Genomic DNA, 14,845 nt, shown 5'->3' with positions numbered 1-14,845 from the left:
CAAGGGAGCATCTAATGATAATCATCTAGGGCCTGATCCTGCCCCTCTGACATAGATGTGATTCTCACTGGAACCTATGGGAGTTTTACGTATGAGAGAACTACAAGATGAGGCCTAAAGTGGCCAAGTGAGGCCAGACCCTCAGCTGATTCAGCTCCACTGGTCAGTGCTGATTCACTCTAGCTTTGGATCTAGCCCTTGGGAGTTACACCAAATGCATCCAATGAAGTGAGCTGTAGCTCTCGAAAGCTTGTGCTCTAATAAATTTGTTAGTCTCTAAGGTGCCACAAGTACTTCTTTTCTTTTTTAGAAATGAATAGTTACCATCGTATATGTATTGAATACATAAAGGAGAGGCCTCCCTGACTTCTCTCTGCTCCTTTCCAAGGGGCTCTTGTGACCATTTCCCTGAGGCCCTCCATACGGGTGGGCAGTGGTTTGCCACCACTGAAATTGCAGGAGTGGTTAGCATGGAAAATTATGTGATAAGCAGCACTCTGGTTCCTCCTGTGTCTGATGCCAATTGACATTCCTCCCCACTTTTCCCCAGCTCTCTCCTTTCTGCACTTACTCCACTAATTCCTCTTCTTACCCGATGCTCTGCTGCATGGCATTTAGCTGCAGACATGTTGCCCTATATTATACATCTGTACACTCACTGTTCCTCCCAACTTCAGGCCCACGTGTAATAGTGGGCAAGAGAACGTTACACTAGGAGATGCCTATAACAAAGTGTCACTTCAGTCAAACATTGCCAAAGAAAGGCCCCTGTCAGCATAATGCAAAGACTAGCACCTTTAAATACACTGAAAGGAAGCACTGCTGATCAAATCAAGGTCGGGGTGGTTGTTTTTTTGCTCACTTACTTCCTTTAACTATGTATCTCCTCTTCTGCAGTGCCACAAACTTACTCTCCTTTTACTTAAGTATCAGCATGATTGGTTCACATACAGAAAACCCCTTGCAAACAATGCTTGAAGTTTATCTGCTTGTTACCATTTCCTTTGACTAGTAACTGATATTTTGGTATGTTGTTGTTGTGCATAGTTTGTTGTTTTTTTGGAAGCTAGAAGACATTCTTCATAGCACATTTATACAGTGCAGTTTTTATAGTATGCCCATATATCTGATCCAAGGAAGAGTTAGAGTTGGGGGCTCATCTACTTTCATATACATCTCACACATTGTATATGCCCTGAGCACACACAAATAAGTGGCAGGATATACTGAAACAAAGTACAGTATTGGGCCTTTACTTTCTGAAGCAGCAGCTAAGGGACCACAGTACCATTCCCACATCACACTGAATCTTTCTGGGGAAATCAGTTAGAAATAATTGCTCCTCAGATTAATTTAACTGGCTATAGCATTGGGGATTTAGTCTCTCTGCCTCAGTTTCTCCATCTATAAAATAGGATTAATATGTAACACATTTGCAAGGAGTGCAGGGGTGCTTAGAAGAAAGGTTCAAAGAAGTAGTATGATGATAATGAAACAGACTGTGCTCACAAATGCCACCAAAGTTAAGGATTTCCAGTCCCCCATTTTATTACTAACTCCGCCACAGAAATGTGTTGGAAGATGACATGAGGGTTTTTCCTGTGGGATTCAGGCTGATTGGGAAGCTCCCCACAACCTACTGTGACCACTGAAGTACCACCATCATCTTTCAGTGTTTAACTCTGCCCTCCAGATAGACACCTACAATTCCCCAGAGCATCACCAGGAGTTGCTCGGGTAGATGTTATAGCACAATTGCGCCCTTCCTCCTATAAGTAGGGTTCTGGCAACTATAGCTCCCTGCCACCACAAAAAGAACTGGCTGGCCTGGCGAGGGCAGCGGCGTGCCTTTCCCTTGGCATGGCGGTGGTGGGAGAAGGTGGTGGAGAAGGTGTGCGCCTGGCTCTTCTGCCGTGACTATACCTGGGGCGCCAGCCGACGGAGGGATGCGGTGATAGGGCAGTTGGAACAGGAGGTCTAAGAGCTGGAGAGGCGTCTAGCTGCCAGCCCCAAGGATCCATCCCTCTGCGGGGCGTGCCGGGAGAAGCGGGAGGAGCTCCGGGCCCTCGAGGACCATCACCTCCTTCGGGAGATGGATCGTGGCTCCCGCTTCTTCTACACCCTGGAGAAAAAGAGGGGGGCCAAGAAGCACGTCACCTGCCTTCTAGCAGAGGACAGCACGTCCCTCACGGATCCGGCGGAGATGTGCGGGAGGGCCAGGGCCTTCTACGCAGGCCTCTTCTCCCCGAATCCGACCGGACATGGACGGGCTGACCGTGGAGTTCTACCGCGTGTTCTTGGACGTCCTCGGCCCAGACGTAGTCACTGTCTGGGCCGAGTCTTTGCAGAGCGGGGTCCTCTCTCTTTCGTGAAGGCGAGCCGTGCTCGTCTTATTGCCGAAGAAGGAGGACCTCCGCGATTTATGAAATTGGCGTCCCGTCTCGCTCCTCAGCACGGACTACAAGGTCATAGCGAAAGCCATCTCGCTGCAGCTAGGGTCCGTGCTGGCGGACGTGATCCATCCAGACCAGACCTACACCGTCCCGGGCCACACCATCTTCGACAGCCTGTATCTGGTCCGGGACCTCTTAGAACTTGGGTGTAGGGACGGTCTGTCATTCGCCCTCCTGTCCCTGGATCAGGAGAAGGCGTTCAACAGGGTGGACCACGAGTATCTCGTGAGCTTTGCGCTTCAGACCCCAGTTTGTGGGTTTTCTCCAGATGCTGTATGCCTCTGCAGAGTGTCTGGTCAGGCTCAACTGGACCCTGACCGAACCGGTCAGCTTTGGCGAGGAGTACGGCAGGGGTGCCCCCTCTCGGGCCAGCTGTACGCTCTGGCGATCGAGCCCTTCCTCTATCTCCCCCGTAGGAGGTTGACGGGGTTGACGCTGCGGGAGCCGGAGCTGCGGCTGGTCCTGTCAGCGTACGCCGATGATGTGCTCCTCATGGTCCAGGACCCGGGCGACTTGGCGCGGGTGGAGGCTTGCCAGGCCGTTTACTCGGCAGCCTCCTCCGCCCGGGTCAACTGGGTCAAGAGCTCTGGCTTGGTAGTCGGGATTGGTGGCAGGCGAGCTCCCTCCCACCCACGCTTCAGGCCATCCGGTGGAATGTGGGTTTGCTGCTCTATCTTGGTGTTTACCTTTCTGCCACGCATCCGTCTCCGTCGGAAAACTGGCACGGTTTAGAGGGCAGGGTGGTAGAGCAGCTCCGGAGATGGACAGGACTACTCCAGTGTCTCTCCCTTCGAGGGAGGGCACTGGTGCTTGTACCAGCTCAACATCCTGGTCCTGGCCCCGGGTTTCCTGGCCAACTTGCGGACATTGATTCTGGAGTTCTTCTGGTCAGGACTGCACTGGGTCTCTGCAGGGGTTCTCCATCTACCCCTGGAGGAGGGAGGGCAGGGCTTGAAGTGTCTCCACACTCAGTTCCATATCTTCCGCCTCCAGGCCCTGCAGAGGCTCCTTTATGGTGCAGGTAGTCTGGCGTGGAGCATACTGGCGCACGCCTTCCTGGGCTGCTTCTGAGGGCTCCGATATGACCGGCAGCTCCTTTATCTCCATCCGAGAGGTCTTCTGCGAGACCTCTCAGGGCTGCCGGTCTTCTACCAGGACCTCCTCCGGACCTGGAAACTGTTCACAGTGACCAGGTCCGTGGCGGCCTCCATGGGGGAAGATCTCCTCGTGGGGCCCCTGCTACACAACCCCCAGCTCCGTGTGCAGGTGGCAGAGTCCCCTTCGGTGCTCCAGAGGTTGGTCCTGGCAGAAGTCACCAGAGTCGGAGACCTCCTGGGCTATGACCGGGGAGACCTGCTGGATCCCCTGACGCTCGCTCAGCGCATGGGGCTCTCCAGACCTCGTACTCCCCTGCACATACTTCAGGAGGTGAGGGCCGCTTTGCCGCCCACTGCTCGGGTTTACCTCGACCGGGTCCTAAGAGAGGGCATGCCCCGCCCACCTCCACCCCAGACCCTCTGGATCTTTTTATTGGACCCCCGCCCCTTCACCATGAGCCGGCTACACGAGCTGCAGCCAGTCCGTTTCCAGACTGCTCCAAGGAAACATCTATACATGCTCATGCTCCACACCCTTCACATCCTCACCCTTGCGTCCCACCCTGACACAAAGTGGTGGGACCTCCTGCCACCTCTAGAGGGTGAGGAGCCCCAGTGGGCCGGGCTATATTCCACCCTGGTCCCGAGGCCCGCTGAGGATATCAGTTGGCGGCTCCTTCACGGGGCTGTGAGCGCGGGCGCGTACTTGGTGCGGTTCACCCCAATCCCGGACACCTGCCCCTTTTGCAGTGTGAGGGAAACCCTGGCACACGTATACCTGGAGTGCAACAAGCTGCAGCCCCTATTCTGGCTCCTCACAAATATTTTGGTTGTACTTTTCCCCTCACCTCCTTATCTATGCAATCCCTATCCATGGCCCCACTAAGTCACAGGATCTCCTGGTCAGCCTCCTCCTGGCCCCGGCTAAAGTGGCCATCTATAAAACCAGAGTGAGGAAGTTGGCTGATGGGAGTCTCCTGTGACTGTGGGACCTATTTCCGATCCTCTGTCCATTTATGTATCCGGGCAGAGTTCCTGTGGGCAGCGTCCACTGACTCCCTTGACACCTTCAAGGAGCAGTGGGTGCTGTCCGGGGTTCTCTGCTCGGTGTTCCTGTCCGGTTCTCTTTGTTTGACCCTTTGACTGCACTCCTGTCCCTGTTGTTCATTAGTTGTCCCTCATAATTATTTGGTTTTCCAGGTCTTGTGGACTCCCCCTCTTAGGCTGTGCGGGGGATCCTTTAGCACTTCCTGGATCCCAATAAGACCACAAAGAGAAGTGGTGATTCATCAGCACCGAATAAATGAGTGTTCCTGAACAAACCTCAGTCATGCATGCCCAGGCCTTCTGTATTTGAGCCAGGGAGGTCCTCAAGATTCTTTGGCGCTTTTTCTTTGTATTGAAAAGGAGGGGCTAGCTCCAGCTGAGTAATAGAAGACAACAGAGCACTAGAGCAATAGTATAATTAGTGTTATGCACCTAAAGGTGAACTGCAAGTGTTGGTATTTGTTTTTCAAGTCCCCCAAATACATTTGTAAAGTGTGATCAGAGCTGCATTTTAACCACACTTGAGACATACAAAATCCAGACTTCTTGGTGTCTCAGCCAGAGGGACAACACAATTCCTGCCCTATAAAGGGCTTTGAAAGACCAATTCCTTCCTAAATCTATTTTAATTCCCTGTTTACAATAATCACAACATTCATTCAACGTGGGAGAGATTTTTCAGTTTCTTAGGGAAAAAGTTTTGTTAAAGCAGATTATTATACTTTCAACAGCTTCCTACTTTCCCCACCTCTTTTGGAATCCTAAAAAATACATTTTTCACTTAAGATTTTTAAAAATTCCTTGTTTTACTAATATCTTGATTAAAATGGAAAGAAGTTTGAAAATCTAGTTTGTTCCATTGCCATTTATGGTAGTTTATTCAAATTAGTGCACACACTACTCAGCTTGAACAAGATTAGACTGTGAGGTTTCACTTTGTGACTCTCATGCTCTCGCATGGTGCTGCTGGGTTTAAGTTTCCATCATAAGAGGGGAATGTTTTTAAGGTCAGGCTTGACAAACCCCTGGCAGGGATGATTTAGGTGGGGAGTGGTCCTGCTTTGAGCAGGGGCTTGGACTAGATGACTCCTGAGATCCATTCAAACCCTGATATGCTAGGATTCTATGTTTAAACATGCTACCCTTCCCGCTTAAAACATTTGTGCAAACCCTTCTATTTATAGGCAGGACTGGAATAGAGATGTAGGCTAGTGTCCAGGCACAGGGTCAGTAGTTAGGATTTTTTGAAGTTTACTCCAGCTCCAACACCAGCTTCTTTTTAGCCGTGGTTAAAGGTGCAGAAAGGAATTCGAAAATAGAAATCTTTATTAGAACCATGTTTATTATATACATATATATTTCTATAAATTGAAATTAGCATCAATTTAACTCTGTGGTTTCACTGTAAACTTTTGTAGAAGGAAGATAAAGAATAGAGTCCGCTGGCACATTTAATGATCTTTATGAAATTTCAAATAAAGGCTTACAATTATTATATCCAAAAATACATGTACCCTTTTCTGGCATGGCTACAATTTCACATATTAATTTTGGTTTTCTCAGTTCCCCTCTGGAAAAGAAAAATGAAACTAGGCAGTTCGTAGTCTATTTGAAAGCTGTGGGTAGCTTATTAGTGCCAATTTGAATTCAACTTATTTTTCAATAAGGTCAGCTACAAAAACTAAATTATTAATCTGAGAATCTTGCTAAGACTAGAATTGTCGTCAACGGCTTTACTCATTTCAGTGTCCAGGTTAAGCAGCAGTTTGCAACATTCATAAGTCAGTGGTGGGGGAAAAAAAAAAAAGGAGGGTTGTAGGTTCAACTCTGGAGCATACTCAATATGTGGATATATCAAAGATACTCAACTCATAGTGACAGGTTTCAGAGTAGCAGCCGTGTTAGTCTGTATTCGCAAAAAGAAAAGCAGTACTTGTGGCATCTTAGAGACTAACAAATTTATTAGAGCATAAGCTTTCGTGAGCTACAGCTCCGATGAAGTGAGCTGTAGCTCACAAAAGCTTATGCTCCAATAAATTTGTTAGTCTCTAAGGTGCCACAAGTACTGCTTTTCTTCTTTCAACTCATAGTGCTTCTAAAGTCAAACTTCTCTTCAGTCACCAGTTAATCTTTACTATAAGTTATGGAGGGTTGGTTTTTCATTTTTTTTAAGTCTACTTATGGCTTAACCCATATGGACAATAAGCATGTGTTCATCCTCACCAGTTGGGCCTGAGGGATTTTGGGCTGTGTCCCTCTTCTCCTTGGCAAAGGGCCCTTACGTCCTCCTTCCTGAGGAGATGCCTCTCCTGCCTACAGTCCTGTTGAGGAGCTCACATGTGCTGTGCATGCTCTATAATAGCAGTGCATACCAACTCCCCAGTTGGCAGCAGGCTCCTGAACCTGAAGCAGAAGGGGACAATGCGTGACAGTGAGGGTAAAATGTGGAAGGTTCCTTAAAACAGAAGTGGTAGCAGGTGGGAGAAAGGGACTTAGAGCACGCATGAAACCAGACCCAGTTCCTCCCTATCTAAACAACCCCACATCAGCAGCAAGAAACCCAGGACATTAGTTAGCTAGACCCTGTGTGACGTACAGAGAGCAGCTAATTTTCAAAGGGTTAAGACAGCAAAACTGGGAGAGGTTTTCCTCTATGTCAGAGTCCTGGCACCACATCACTGTATAACATCAGGAGAGCACACAGCCATGAAACTAACAGCATTTTAGCATGTTATTGCTGTCCAGAGATAAGGAGGTCATATCATTAGTCCATTGCCATACACCGTCTCCTTGCCTGCTTGGTAGGCAAAAAACAGATCACAACCTTGCTATTTAGTCATTGCTTTACATGCTTTGCTCCTTTTCCTCAAACTCCATGCCACCAGTATACCAGCATCACGGAAGAATAGCTACTTCAGTAGAGGAAAAGTTTAAAATTCCTTCATGGCATAAAGTATTAGTGACCCAAAGTTTTCCTGGGCAACTACCCACTCACCTCTTTTTCACATGGTTAGGTTTAAGATTTTCAAAGCACTTCTCAGTTTGTTTCGGGTTTATTCTCTTAAAAATAGGTATTAGTACCATCCTAGATAAGATTTTCTGAAAATTATGAATGACTTACACTCGGGTTGGCAGAAAAATATAGTTACATCCATGCTACTAAAATATATATAGTATTTCTCATCTAATAACTCCCCCTTTTATCATTAAAGGGACAGCAGCTTTAAAAACAAAACAAAAATACACAGTAGCACCTACCTGTGCTACTGTTTGATAAGATAAAAGGAAAATATAATTCCCGTGTCAGTTTCATGTTGTGGATTTAACAGCATGTACTGAAGACAACTTTATGATTTCCTTTAGTCTTTAAGCTATTTAAGGTTATAAGCCACAAAAATTGTCAGGGAGAGCGAAGTGAAGATATTTTTAACTCAGTTTGAAATTCACTAGTTTCAACTTGGTAAAGTGGGAGCGGTATTCACTCTGCCACCTACTTTTAAAGTACGCTTTTGTTCAGCTGGATTCCCTCACCATCTACTGATGCATTAACCCCCTCAGCAGAAGCCTAAACTCAACTTTCCAACCACACCAGTATTGAATTGCAACTCAAGTTCTAGAACAGCGATAGCACTGTGTTGCCAGTATTCCACTCTAATCCCATGATCCATGTGTGAAACTTGTATTGCAAGTGATAATATGTGAGCGGCGACATGGGGCAGTCCTGAAGCACTAGCCTAGAACTCAGGCCTCCTGGGTCCAATTCCCTGCTCTGTAACAGACTTCTGTGTGAAGACAGGAAAGACCCGTAGTCCTTCTGTGCCTCAGTTTCCCTTCCATAAAACGTGTATGCTCATACTTCTCCCACCTTGCTGCAGAGCTGAGGATAAATAAAGATACCCAGTCACTACAGTAATGGACATGCAAGTGCCTTAGGTCACAAGCATGCACGTTATTCAGTTTAAGGCCTTATCCACACTAGAAAAGATCTGCTGGTTTATTTCTACTTCCTAGTAACAAGGCCAGTTCCTACCAGTTACCCAAACAAAATAAGCTATACCAACAAAAGCCCTTGTTTGTCTGCATAGTTATGTCCGATTTTTTTTCTTCCACACTGCTAACCAACACAGCTATACCAGCAAAACTCTTCAGTATAGAAAAGGCCTTCACCTATCTAAGAGAAGATTTAACTTTCTGAGCTCCTTAGGGCAAAATGCCTAGCATATAAATAGCACTACCACAAACAATAAATCCACAAGATGTAATAGATACTATGCAGCAAAACATCAACAATAAAGACAACAGGAAATACACTTGTGACCATGATGAAGACAGAACATACCTAGGCCAAGTGCCTGAAAATCCACAGAAAAATTAATAATGAACCATTTAAAATTTAGTTTGGTTTAAATTATTGGTTAAGTGCCTGTTCCAGGTCAAAAGTGAAACAATAGCATTCAATTTTATTACTTTAGGGCAGGAGAAAAAAAAATTAAAAAAAAAGGACTACAGGGAAGACAGCTCACCTCTTGCTTTAAAGAAATCAAATGAATGCTCTAAGAAAAGTAATTTCAGTTTTATTAAACATGAGAAAATCATGAGGACTATTTTAGGTATTGCTGCTGATTACAATGTTAACATAACTAGTGAAGTTGAATTCTGAAAACAGAACTATCCCTATTGATTGATTTTTTGAAAGAGTGATTATTGTGAGAGAGAAACCCTTTGACAAGTATAAAACCTGTATCTCTTCCAACACCACATCCGAGCAACAAAATTTAAATCTTCAGTTTCCCTCTATCTTGTTTTCCCGGCCAGGAGAGCATTTGTTTATTAGTTCCTTCTAGATGGCCCTCTAATGGGGACAACAGAACAACACCGTTCTGCCTGTTCTGCTAATGGTCTTTGCAGCAGGAGGGTACAGTGTCACAGAGGAGACAGAGGCTTGGGGAAGAGTGACTTATGACGTCTGCTTAGTAGCCCATCTGGCCAGAAGTCCCTTCCTACAGGAAGTGGGTTGGTATTGGGCTCAGCCCATCTGAGCCAGGAGTCCCTTCACAGGGAGGTGTGGTAGGAAGCAGGCATGGTGGCACAACTGAGCCAACAGCCCCTTTGCAGAGGAGGGGGGTGGTACTGGGGCTCAGTCCATATAGGCTATGAATCTCTTCACAGAGGAGGTGGGCCTTGTCTGATACTATCCATCTGAACCAGGAATCCCTTTGCAGGGGGAGGTGGTACACAGAACAACTGGGCCAGGGCAGCACATGCAGGTCAAGCCCCACTCCCAGTGGCACTGAGGAGCAGCATATCTGGGTCCAGAGTCTCTTCCCAGGCTGATGGGGTGAATTAGGCAGCAGGGCCGCACCCCGGGGCCCCTGCTCCCCTAGCAGGCCAGGTCGAAGTCATCCCTCTCCTGGTTGTAGTTCAGCACGTGCTGGCGGATGCGGGAGGAATCGGTCCAGGTGATGAAATCCTCCATGGCCCGGGTCACCAGGCAGGCGGGGTCGGTCACCACCTCGGGCCCCACCCGCACGTGTCCCTGCTCGATGAAGGTGATGGCGTCGCGCAGCTTCTGGGCCATGCGGAGCCGGAGCAGCAGGCAGGGCAGGCGGCGGCGGCAGAAGGCGCTGGCCGAGACCCGCTCGCACTGCTCCAGCGAGTGCTTGGAGCTCACCAGCCCCAGCCCGTAGAGCTTCTCCAGCAGCGCGGCGGTGCAGCGGGCCCGGAAGGCGGCGTCGGCCTCGCCCAGGTCGCGGATGCGGCGCGCCAGCTCCCGCACGGCCCGGCTGAGCTGGTTGTAGCGGGTGTAGTCCTCGCGGCGCTGCAGGCGGTAGCGCCGCAGCACCCGCAGCTCGGCCAGGTTCCCCGAGGCCGCCTCCCAGCTCACCAGGTCCAGCCGCTTCAGCAGCTTCTGCTCGTGGAACTTCAGCTTCCGCACCATCCTGCCGCGGGGGAGAGGCCGCTGCGGGAGCTGCCGCGCGGGGGGGGGGCGGCGAGGCCGGTGCGGGAGCTGCCGCGCGGGGGGGGGCGGCGAGGCCGGTGCGGGAGCTGCCGCGCGGGGGGGGGGGGGGGCGGCGAGGCCGCTGCGGGAGCTGCCGCGCGGGGGGGGGGGCGGCGAGGCCGGTGCGGGAGCTGCCGGCGGGTCTGAGGCCGGCACGCGGGAGCTGCTTTGTCGCGTGCAAGTAGGAGAAGGACGCAGGCGCAGTCGCAGCCGCGGACGGGGGGGGGGGGGGAGGAACCGGAACTTCCGCCTCGCGGTGCTGGCGGCGGAAGCCCGCTGCCCTTCGCTCTCATTGGCCAGAAGACCAGCCGCGTCTTTTGAGGGGGGAGGGGGGGAAGGTGGCGGACCGGGCAGTGGTGCGTGATGGGATACAGAGGGGCTGGGAGGCCGGGGGGGGGGGAGCGGGGCTGCTGGCCTGTAACCTGTGTTAGGGCCTGAGCCGTGGTTACTTTCTAAGCCTCTCAGCCTGAGCTCAGGTCCCCAGAGCCCTTGGGGAGCCCAGGGACAGCATCTCTGGAGCCCTCCGAGTTTAGACAATTGCGTGTTAAAGGCAAAAGGCGCCGCCGCCAGCCTGACAACGCGGCGAAAAGAACATGGGGTGTTTTCATAGAATCATAGAATAGCAGGGCTGGAAGGGACCTCAGGACTCATCTAGTCCAGCCCCCTGCTCGAAGTAGGGCCAATCCCCAACTAAATCATCCCAGCCAGGGCTTTGTCAAGCCGGGCCTTAAAAACCTCAAAGGAAGGAGGTTCCACCACCTCCCTGATGACGGCTAAGTGATGGCTCATCTTAAGTGATCACTCTCCTTACAGTTTTCAGAGTAGCAGCCGTGTTAGTCTGTATTCGCAAAAAGAAAAGGAGGACTTGTGGCACCTTAGAGACTAACAAATTTATTAGATGAATAAATAATAAATTTGTTAGTCTCTAAGGTGCCACAAGTACTCCTTTTCTTTTTGCAAATTTATTAGAGCATAAGCTTTCGTGAGCTACAGCTCACTTCATCGGATGCATCCGATGAAGTGCACTGTAGCTCACGAAAGCTTATGCTCTAATAAATTTGTTAGTCTCTAAGGTGCCACAAGTCCTCCTTTTCTTTCTCCTTACAGTGTGTATGATAAAACCCATTGTTTCATGTTCTCTGTGTGTGTATATCTCCCCTCTGTATTTTCCACCAAATGCAACCGATGAAGTGAGCTGTAGTTCACGAAAGCTGACGCTCAAATAAATTTGTTAGTCTCTAAGGTGCCACAAGTCCTCCTTTTCTTTTTGCGAATACAGACTAACACAGCTGCTACTCTGAAACCCACCTCCCTAGGTAACCCATTCCAGTGCTTCATCACCCTCCTAGTGAAAAAGTTTTTCCTAATATCCAACCTAAATCTCCCCCACTGCAACTTGAGACCATTGCTCCTCATTCTGTCATCTGCTACCACTGAGAACAATCTAGATCCATCCTCTTTGGAGCCCCCTCTCAGGTAGTTGGAAGCAGCTATCAAACCCCCCTTGTTCTTTTGCAAGGTCAGAGCAAGTTACAGGACCCACCGTTCAGCTAGTGTGGTATCGAGAAACATTTAAAAAAATTCAAGCAGAAAAAAGCATTTCTTAACCAAAAAAATTTAAGAGATTCAAAATACAAGTGTCTTCACTAAGGTTGGGTTTCAGTTTTCTGAATGATATTTGTTTGGCACAAATAACTTCTTGAATATTGCAATCAGCCTATCCTGGTTTATTTTTTGCTACCCTGCTTCCTTTTCTGTTTAGGGGTATGTATGTCTTTTGTGATTCAAGTAGCCTATTCACTGAATCTTAAGTATAACAGTTTAAAAGGTCTCAATGTCTATGAGAGAACAGACTTTGTGCTGCTGTCATGCTTTTCATACAAGGCTCTTACACAACTTTACAAATAATGAACAAAGCCTCACACACCCCTGTGAGCTAGGGAAGTATTATTCCCGTTTTTCAGACGGGACTGAGGGCTTGTCTATTCTTAAAACGCTACAGTGGCACAGCAGCATTGCTGTAGCCTTTCGGTGTAGACACTACCTATGCCGACAGGAGGCGTTCACCCGTTGGTGTAGATAATCCACCTCCCCAAGAATTGTTCCATTGACCTAGTGCTGTCTGCATGGGGATTTAGGTCAGCTTAACTACCCCACTCAGGGGAGTGGATTTTTCACGCTCCCAATTAATGTAGCTATGCAGACCTAATTTTCTAGTGTAGACTCAACCTGAGACTGGAGAGATTAAGGACCCAATTCAGCAGGGTACTTAAGTAAGCACATATTTAACTTTCAGTTTTGAGTAGTCCCATCAAAGTCAATGATGCTTGAAGTTAGAAATATATTTAAATATCTTGCTGAACTGGGTTCAGATCCTCAAAGTATTTAGGTTCTTATATACCTTTGCAGACCTGAGCCCTAGTGACTTGCTCAAGGTTGCATAGCAAATCTGTTGCAGAGCTAGGAAGAGAACCCAGGTGCCCTGACTCCTTAACTAGTGTCTTTATCACTTAACAGTATTTTCTTTCACTGTCATTTTTGGCATAAAATCACAATCATTTGTAGGCTGTGGCTGCAAGCTAACTGGAAAATAAGGGCTTGTCTACACTTAAAACACTACAACAGCACAGTTGTGCTGATGTAGTGCTTCAGTGTAAATACTACCTATGCTGATGGGAGAGATTCTCCCGTCGATATAGGTAATCCACCTTCCTGGGCAGCGGTAGTTAGGTGGATGGAAGAATTCTTCGATTGACCTAGTGGTATCAACACAGGGACTCAGGTCAGCTTAACTACACTGCTCAGGGGTGTGGATTTTTCACATGCCTGGGCTGCATAGTTATGCTGAACTAATTTTCTAGTCTGTATCAGTGAAAACAATGTGGAGTCCTTGTGGCACCTTAGAGACTAACACATTTATTTGGGCATAAGCTTTCGTGGGATAGAACTCTACTTGGCTACCACTCTAATTTTCTAGAGTAGATGAGGATTCAGTCACTTCGGATTCAGATTATGGCCCTGATTCTCAGCAGCTCTGCAGTCTCTTTACATCACTCCTTACACACAAAAGGGTTCATCTACACAGAAACCCCTCCCACCCTGTGACAGTGAGTCTCAGAGCCCAGGTCAACTGACTGGAGCTTGCGAAACTAAAATAGCTGTAGATGGAATGAAGTCAGGGCTCCAAGATGCTTCCTCCCCCTCGCAGAGGTTCAGAGCCTGGGTTCCAGCCTGAGCCTGAACTTTATCACCACAATTTTTAACTGCACCCAGTTTAACTGCGCCCAGTCAGTTGACCTAGGCTCTGAGACTCACTATTGTGAAGATGTACCCTAAGGGTATGCCTACACTGCAATGAAAGACGTGGCATGGCCGCAGTTGGTCCAGGTCAGCTGATTCAGGCTCACAGGGCTCAGGCTGCAGGGCTATAAAATTGCAGTGTAGAAATCTGGGCTTGGGCTGGAGCCTGAGTTCTGAGATTTTGTGAGAGGGGAGGATCTCAGAGCCCAGGTTCCAGTCTGACTTTGAATGTCTATGCTGCAATTTTTCAACCTTGCAGCCCAAGCCACGTGAGCTCAAGTCAGCTGACGTGGGCTCTGAGACTCAGTGGATTTTTAGTTGCAGTGACCACAAGGTCTAGAAAACAACTAGATTCCCCCAGCACAGGGGGATTCTCAAAGAGGTGAAGGGACAGCAAAACAGGCTTTTCCCTCTTGCAGCTGTCATTGTAGGGGCTCGGTATAGGGCCCAGAAGAGCGGTGATGTGGGAGGAAAAGTGTGTGGCTGAGGTATTCTCTGCTGCAGCTGTTCTGGGCTTGGAAGGATTAGATTTTTATTGGTAAACATCGATTTCATCACACACACAGAAACAGATAAAAAGATATTTCCACTAATAATAACCAAAATTTCCAGATAGGCAAAGTAAGAAAAATGCTGCTTGGGAACGTATTAGTGTTTGATTTAATGATATTTACATTGTATATTTTTACATGTGACATTGACTATTGGTGTTTTAAATATTATAAAGCTTTAACTTTTTGAATGTGAACATCTGCTGTCATTCAATAACTATTGTCTGGACCACCCATCCATACTGTCTCACAGCTATGAAAATTTAAATAGATTAAAATAAAAAAACCTGAGAACCCATCATTTTGCACAACTGTGGAGATTTAAATCAATGAAAATTAAATATTCTTAAAAATATTTAAGAATTTATGATGGTGTCCTTAGCCTCCGTTTGCCAGAAG

At 48.1% G+C, this 14,845-nt stretch overlaps 2 protein-coding genes across 4 annotated transcripts in view; one reads left to right on the top strand and one right to left on the bottom strand.

Moving 5' to 3' along the window:
• The window catches only part of PLA2G7 (phospholipase A2 group VII), a 43,747-nt gene that overhangs the window by 14,408 nt on the left and 14,494 nt on the right, over window positions 1-14,845 (top strand). The gene's annotated exons all lie outside the window — the stretch shown is intronic.
• IMP3 (IMP U3 small nucleolar ribonucleoprotein 3) lies at window positions 9,150-10,626 on the bottom strand. The gene is made up of 2 exons (XM_043510148.1): window positions 9,885-10,626; window positions 9,150-9,852 (listed from the first exon to the last, which is right to left on the bottom strand). The coding sequence occupies exon 1, from the start codon at window positions 10,533-10,535 to the stop codon at window positions 9,978-9,980; it is 558 nt and encodes a 185-aa protein (XP_043366083.1). The 5' UTR covers window positions 10,536-10,626; the 3' UTR covers window positions 9,150-9,852; window positions 9,885-9,977.

Source organism: Dermochelys coriacea, chromosome 3, assembly GCF_009764565.3.
Source record: "Dermochelys coriacea isolate rDerCor1 chromosome 3, rDerCor1.pri.v4, whole genome shotgun sequence".
NCBI lineage: Eukaryota > Metazoa > Chordata > Testudines > Dermochelyidae > Dermochelys > Dermochelys coriacea.
This window is presented reverse-complemented; position numbering and strand designations above follow the sequence as displayed.

Excerpts from the sequence above, each read along its gene's own strand:
- IMP3 (XM_043510148.1), bottom strand. The coding sequence starts at position 10,535 with ATGGTGCGGAAGCTGAAGTTCCACGAGCAGAAGCTGCTGAAGCGGCTG.